Genomic DNA, 7,499 nt, shown 5'->3' on the forward strand with positions numbered 1-7,499 from the left:
CGTAATTAGGACAGGCTAAGCCACCCCTGCCCTGACTATCTCTTCAGTGCAATTTTGAGGTTCTGAATGATTTGAGGTGGAGGTTTCAGCCCCRCCAATCCACTTCTGGCTGCCTCTACCCCGACATCACTGCACACCCCCCTGCCAGGCATGAGGAGGGGCTGGCAGCAGCAGCACTGCCCCACTGCCCACCCACCAGACCGGCAGTGCCAGCACCCACCTGCAGGCAAAGCCCAGCAGTGAGGGGACACTCGGGGGGGCACCGTGTGCAGGGCAGAGTCAGGCAGGACAGGGACGGTCAGGACACAGGGTACACCCTGCTGCCGAGCACCCCCATGCTGAGGAGCATCCCCCCCCATTGCCAGGCAGCTCCTGAGCCTCCTCCTCCTCCTCCCTGGTGCCCCAGGGGAACGTGTGTCCCTTGGCACCATCTGCTGAGTCACCTGTGCACCTTGCTGTTGTCTGCCATGCCCGGCCTCATGTCACCCTTCCCACCCCCGAAGCGTGGGGGAGCCACTGCCAGAGCTCCCGGGGCACACTGCGGCCAGGGGTACCCCAGTCTGATCCCAYGGGATTGCTCAGAGCAGCGTCTGGGTGCTCACAGCACTGAGCACAGCGAGCCCCCGCGGTTCCGGGGTGMMCGAGATCCCCTCTGCCCCAYTCACATGAGACCCCAYCTGCAGAGCTGCCCCCAGCTCCGGCTCCCAGCATCAGAGGGATGTGGAGCTGCTGGAACGATTCCAGAGGAGGACATGGAGAGGGTGGAACAGGACTGTGAGATCCTTGCAAYCCCAAAYCATTCTGGGATTCTGGGATACAGCCACTGTTTCCTTCACTCTCAAGAGGCAAGGACCACTCCCTGGCGCTCCTTTCTGGGTGAAACCTGCCCTGTTGCAGCAGCTGCCCAGCTCCAGAGAGCTCCAGAGAGCGCCCCAAGCCCGACATGTGTACCCAGCACAGTCACAGCCACTTGCTGCACCACTCCTGCCAGGAAAATCCCCAAGGGAGGCGATGCCCTCACCCCTCATGCAAGAGAAGGGCCACTCAAAGAGCAGAGCCACACCAACGGTGACACCCCCGGTCCCCGCGCACACGGGGATGCCGCCCGCCCGCCCACAGGTCACCGCAGGAGYGGCAGTGCATCCGCGGGGCAGCACCGGACGCTTCACCTCGGCCTTGAGGCGCTCGATCTCGATCTCCCCGTCCTCGATCTGCTGCCGGAGTTGCTTGGCAACGGTCTTCTCAGTCTCCACGATCTGCAGGAGATGGAGGTACTTCTGCATCAGCGCCTCGTGCTCTGTCGCCAGGTTCCTGTAGCTGCAGCAGACACGGCTGTGAGCATCCTCCTCCCGCAGAGCCTGCCCTGCGCCCCCCGAATGCGACCCCAGCATCGGGGGCTGCCCTTTGCCAAAGGGCTCCTCCTTCCCAGGCCCTCGGGCTCGTACCCTGGCAGGGGGAATGAACCGGGGCAGTTCCTGCAGTTGGCAGTGCTGCTGCTCTGACAGGGCCCATATGGGGAGGATATGGGTTCCCACAAGGAGCAAACAGGAAGGACAGAGAAAACTTTAATGAAATTACAGGAGACAGAAAAGACCTGTGGCCAAACTTCTGTCACCTGCCACATTCGAAGAGTTTAAGAAGAAGGACGTGTGGCACAAGCTCCTACAAAGTCCTGCTCTTGGCAGGGGCTGCAGGGGATGGTGTTTCTCCCATTCCCTGCACACAGCTCCCACCTGATCCCACACCTTGCTGCCAACTCAGCACTTTCCTTCCCCAGAGAAGCACCTGCACAGTGCTGGCTCCTGACTGCTCTCCAGGGCAGGTGGACTGGTGCCAGCACGCCCATGGCACACACACAGGAGCCTGGACAAAGCCYCTCCTGACCAGGTTTGCTATCCGTTCCCCAAGGGCTTTGAGCCTTAGGGTGAACCAGGCATCCCTCTGGCACCAGGCTGGGACAGGCAGTGCCAGCCCGCTAGGGTGGCGGTGACATGGGACTGGGATGGCAGTGGGGACAGGGGGGACAAGTGAACACAGCCTGTGCTCAGCATGAGGGTCCCTGACATGGGGCTGGGGGACAGAAGTGTCCTGCTGTGCCTGCTGGCAGTGCCCAGCCCAGCGGCATCCTGCCCATCTCAACCCYCACCTGCACGGGCACAGGGCTCACCTGGCGTGAGCTATGGCTGCCACCCACTCGTCACAGTCCTTGGCATCCTCRGTCCTCAGCTCCAGGCTCTTCTGGTTCTCATGGTTGAAGTTAACGGTGAAGTAGTGCTGTGGGGGTGAGCACAGGGGTTACGGTCACGCTGCACACAGGGCCAGCACAAAGCACCTCTGACCCACCACGGGCTGGGTCATTGTTTGGAAACACCAGGAGCCCGGCCACAACGTGCCACCCTCAGCACAGCCACCGGCAAGGGAAACATTCTGAGAGATCCCGTTGGGCAAAGAGCTGGCTTCAGGAAAACCTAAAGTCACCGAGTCCAGGGGGCTGCAGTCCTGAGCTTGTGGTGACCACCCTGGGGATGCCCTCAGCTGGGGAATGGGCAGATGAGTGAGGATGCTGAGCTGGACCTGCATCCTCACCTGCATCCATAGCTTAATGGCTGCACTTGGTGGTCTCAGAGGTTTTCTAACTTTAATGATTCCATGATTCTACGATCCTTGCCTGCATCCCTGCCCAAATCCATAGATTGATGGCTGCATGTGATGGTCTTGAGGACCTTTTCCACCTGTAAAGATTCTACGATCCCTGCCTGCATACACAGATTCATGGCTGGACGCARTGATCTGAGGTATTTTCCAGCCTGAACGATTCCTTGATCCCTGCTGCATCCCTGTTTGTGTGAACAGCGAGCCCCTTGGGCACACGCAGGGCCCCGCAGCCGCCCGGGAGGTGACGCCGAGCAGAGCCCGGGTCTCTCGTGTCCCGCTCCCGGGGGCTCCGGGGGGGTGGCCGCGGCACGGGGCTATTTTTAGCCTCCCTTGACATTTCCAGTGTTTGTGCTAATTGTGTGCGGTGCTGCCGCCGCCGGGTTTGTGCCGCTCCTCTGCTTCCCTGCAGTCTCCAAGGAAACAGGTACCACGCTGCAGTGCCGGATACTGCCCGGAATAACTGAGCTAAACCAAACCCACTGGAACGAGCTCATCCTGACATCATCTGCTCCTCTGCTGGGTTTAATGAGAACCCAAAATCACAGGTAAAAACTGCCTCGAGCCCCAGGAGCAGCAGCCTGGCAGCACACGGGCAGCTGCTGGCTGTGCTATGTGTGCCATGAAAGCACCACAATGCCCTTCCCTTCCCTGATCAGGCACAGGGGTGCTGGGGAGAAGAACCCCCAGACAGGCMCAGGAGGCTCTGGGTGAGCCCAGCACAACGGGGAGATGGGGCACAGCTGATGCAGCGGCACAGGCAGACCCAGCACCCCCAGCCTGTGCCCAGGTCTCGGGGTGACACCCTCAGAGCTCACCCAGCCCCTCTGGGTCTGGCAGAGGAGGAAGGGACACCGGGAGCCCACCCTGCCCGGGGGCACAGCAGAGCCCTCCTTCAGAAAGAGCTTCCACCTTTGGGGGGCTRTTGCAGCGCCCTGGTGAAGATGTTGCTCCTTCACCTCTGCCATGGATCTTTCCATGGCAYAGGATCTTTCACCACTGATCCTGTGGACAAGCTTTCTCCTTATGGAGGCATTCCCATGATAAAACACCGTCATCCATCACCCACCCCTTCCCCAGCTTCAGGCTGCCCAGAGCTCTATGTCTGCCTTCAAGACACCTCTGGAGCTGCAGCAGCTCCCCAGCCTTTTGCATCTCACCCCCTTTCTCTCCCTGTCACAGCCCTTCCCTTGTAACTGCATCAAGAAGAGCTCAACAGGGTGACAAAGCTGGAAATGCCCCCCTAAACACCAACCAGGTGTGGGGGACCCCCTTCCAGGCCGTGGTGTCCCCAGCAGCTCCTGGTGTTGCAGGAACGAACCAGCCCGACACCACAGAGTGCACATTCCCACTCCGTRATCCAACACCAACAGCCTGAGCTCAACTGAGTCCCTGTGGGGCCAGAAACACAGGGACAACTTCCAGGAGTCCCCCAAAMTGGTCCCTGCCTGGCAGGAGGGATGAGATGGTGAGCCCTGGGCTGTCCTTCCCAGGGCCCCAAGGTCCTGTGGGGATGTCACAGTGCCTCTTTGTGCTCCCGTGGGTGAGTGCACCCGCTCAGAGCCCTGCGTGCACAGCACAGCCTGGGTTAGAGCACCCCGACCTTCCCCAGMGCCCTGGGAAAGCAGCAGACTCAGGGCTCGTCAGAGTTAAAACAAGAGCCCAGGACAGGAACTGGGGCAGGGAGCTGGAGCAGGTCCCCTGGACAGGTGCCCACCCTGCCCCACTGCCTCTGCCCCTTTTCACCCRCTCCCAGCACATCAGCACCCGGCACACGGGGTTTGTCAGACAGTTCCTGGCTCATCCAATTCAAACCCAAAAACTCCTGAAGGTTCTGTCCATAGCAGTTCCAAGGCTGTGGGCAGCAGAGCCAATGCTGAGGGGTGAAAGTCCCCCCGGCAGGGCTGCAGATAGGAGCCTCAGTCCCCAAAGCTGCTCCACCAGCGATCCAAACCYGGCTCCTGCAAGCCCATGCTCCACACATCGCTCCAGTTTATCCCCACACAATTCCCAGGAAGTGCAGCGTGCTGGAAAAGAGGAAGTTATTTTATATTTGAATAATAAAACTCCCACCACCTTTTATCTCCGCCTAAACGATGATCCCTCTCTGCCATCACAGTGACACATCGCRCCAACAGCCCGGGATCGCTTCCTGCGGAACTTTCCGGGTCAGGGACTGAGGATCAGACCCATGGACAGGACCAGACCCACAGATGGGACCAGACCCGTGGATCAGCACAGGACCAGCCACCCACTGCACCATGCAGAACGCTGGGAGCTCATCCCCAGTGTCCCTGGGGCAGGCCATGAGCTATACACAGCATCACTTTGCTTCTCCTTACACCCATTTTTTTTTTTTTTTCATTTATGACCTCACCAATTCCCAGCCCTGTGATCGGACCCCCCCTCATCCCAACCCCGTCCCTCTGCTCTTGCCAAAATACGCAGATGYGATTCCTCGAGGAAGTCCCACATTCCGGGGTGTTTTCCAGCCTCCCCTGTTTCCATGGTGCSTTCTGAGCCCCCAGTGCAGGACACACAGCCCCTGGGCCCCGCTCTGCGGGATGCACAGCACTGTAGGATGCCCAGATACCTCGGCCTCAGGGATTTCCTTCACAAAGCCCCAGGGGACACAGCAATTCTGCCCAAAATAACGGCGCGGGAGCATTCCTGCTCACCACAGGAAATATTAAAGCACCTCCAGGGGCACCCAGAGCCCTGTGACCCCACCGGGCCACAGTCACCCGGCCCCCCCGGGCCACCCCCAGCCCCGTGACCATCACTCGGCTCCCCGCAGGCCCTCCCTGCTGCGGGGACACGGGGGAGGGACACACGACAGACACACGCGTTACCAAGGCCCCTGCTGTCCAGAAAGAATTCYGTAGAATTGTTTAGGATTTGCAGAAGGACATTGTTTCAGTGTGAACGGCCCACCAAGCCCTTGGGATGCTGCAGCTGGGGGTGGGTGCTCTCCCAGCACCCCCACGCTGGGCACTGTGCGTGTGAGAGTGGGGGGACCACGAGGGAACCCCCCCAGCGRCCCCAAAGCAGTGACTGCCATCCTGTCCCGGTTTTGTTGTGCCATCACAGGGGCCTTCCCTCGCTGCAGAAATGCCCCCCATTATCGCTCGGATCTGCCTGCCCTCCATCCTCCCGGAGCGGGCACATCCACATCCGCCTGTTTGTGAAGCTGATGGTTATTCCAGCTGACACAAAGGGCAAGAGGAGGAGAATTTTCCTGCTCTGGATGGATGAGTCTAAAAATCCACAGCCAACCATGGCAGCTTTTAACATCCCTGACCTACATACTATGTGCTCTGGGAAAACAGGACCTCAGAGTTGGATGCTCCAGCAGCTCATTTCCGTGCTGACAATAAGAAAAAATATCCCAGAGGCTGCAATTTCTCTCCTTTGTTTCTATACGGGCTGTCAGGATATTCAGAAATGGATACTAGAGGTGAGCATCACCTGTGTGGAGCAGGGTCTGGAGTCACGGCCAGAAATATTTGTAAAATAATTAAAATAAATCAAATTTACCCTGATTTTATCCAGTGATGCTGGCAGGCTGGCATGCAGACATCACTGGGACCAACACCACGAGCATCCTCCTTACTCAAAAATCCCCTCATGGCATCACGCAGTACACTAATTAATTAAAAACTCGGTGTTACCTCAACACTGATGAATAGCTCAGGTTTAAGTCCACAAACTATAATTAATAGTCACAAAAAAATCAGAGTGCATGGAATTACATTCAGATAGAAGAATTCTCACTGCCTCAGATGGCTGATGCTCATGGACTTGTGACTGAGCCTGGGATCTGGGGATCAAGTGCCTGGGACATTGATCCTAAAGGCTGGAATAGCTTGGGAGYTGCCCTGCTCAGGGTGTCTGTGGGTGACCTGCTCAGCTCCTCAGATGGGATCTGTCCCCTCTTGTCGCCCTCCACAGCCCTTTTGGGGGTTCCCAGGTGAACCCCCATGCACAGACAGGCACGGCTGGATCCTGTGGCCCCACTGCTGCCCCCTCAGAGAGCTGCCCAAGCTGTCCCACTGTCCCACTGCCAGGAACGGCTCCACCAGCAGCGCCTGGGGCTTGGCTCTGGGCAAACCGGAGCTGCTGGGCTGCTGCAAGTCCTCAAGGTATCCAAATATTCCCAGCTCCACTCCCCTCCAGTACTCCCAGTGTCACAGGAATGGGGRCCACAGGACAGGGTGTCCTCGGTGCTCCACGGCCCCATCCCTGGAAAACGCTCTGGAGCTGGGGAAGGAAATCCCCGTCCATGGGTGGCAGGAGCTCAGGAGCAGCCCCAGCTGGGGGAGCCCAGCTCAGCGCAGCTCAGGAGCTGCAGAGCCCAGAGCCAAGGGCTCCACATGGGGACACTGCCTGACTCAGCACCACACCGGCTCTGTCTGAGGGCTCCTGCTCAGCAATAACCCACGGCACAGGGACACGGATCTGGAAACCGGCCCTCGATGCCCAGGGCAGGGGTGAAGTCCCCGTTCCTGGAAATGTTCACAAGCTGTGTGGGTGCAGCACTTGGGGACACAGAGCAGTGGCAGCCTTGGCAATGCTGRGGGAATGGTTGGACTGAATGGTCTCAGAGGGCTTTTCCAACCTCAGTGATTCCGTGGTTCTAAATCCAGCTCCAGGCTGGATCTGCAGAGCAAACCCAGCTGGGACTCCTGCTCTCCAGCTGACGTGTGAAACAGAGACCTCACCCAATGCTGGGGCCTTCCCTGTCCTCGAGGCTGGGTCAGATCAGCTCTCGACCTCGTGGCTGCTCTGCTCCTCTGCCAGGATCTCGCCTTGGCTGTGCCCCCTCCCACCTGGGGCACCCCCATCCC

The 7,499-nt window shown here is 59.1% G+C and overlaps 1 protein-coding gene across 1 annotated transcript in view; it reads right to left on the reverse strand.

Moving 5' to 3' along the window:
* RASGRF1 (Ras protein specific guanine nucleotide releasing factor 1) overlaps positions 1-7,499 on the reverse strand; it is a 28,121-nt gene that overhangs the window by 17,572 nt on the left and 3,050 nt on the right. Inside the window, exons 2-3 of the mRNA XM_057386174.1 lie at positions 2,168-2,274; positions 1,170-1,317 (exon numbers count right to left, since the gene is read on the reverse strand). Of these exons, the coding sequence (XP_057242157.1) occupies positions 1,170-1,317; positions 2,168-2,274 (255 nt within the window). The remainder of the gene's footprint in view (positions 1-1,169; positions 1,318-2,167; positions 2,275-7,499) is intronic.

The sequence above is a fragment of the Malurus melanocephalus genome, unplaced genomic scaffold (genome assembly GCF_030028575.1).
Source record: "Malurus melanocephalus ecotype Western Australia unplaced genomic scaffold, MMel_1.1 scaffold_927, whole genome shotgun sequence".
In the NCBI taxonomy this organism is placed as follows: domain Eukaryota; kingdom Metazoa; phylum Chordata; class Aves; order Passeriformes; family Maluridae; genus Malurus; species Malurus melanocephalus.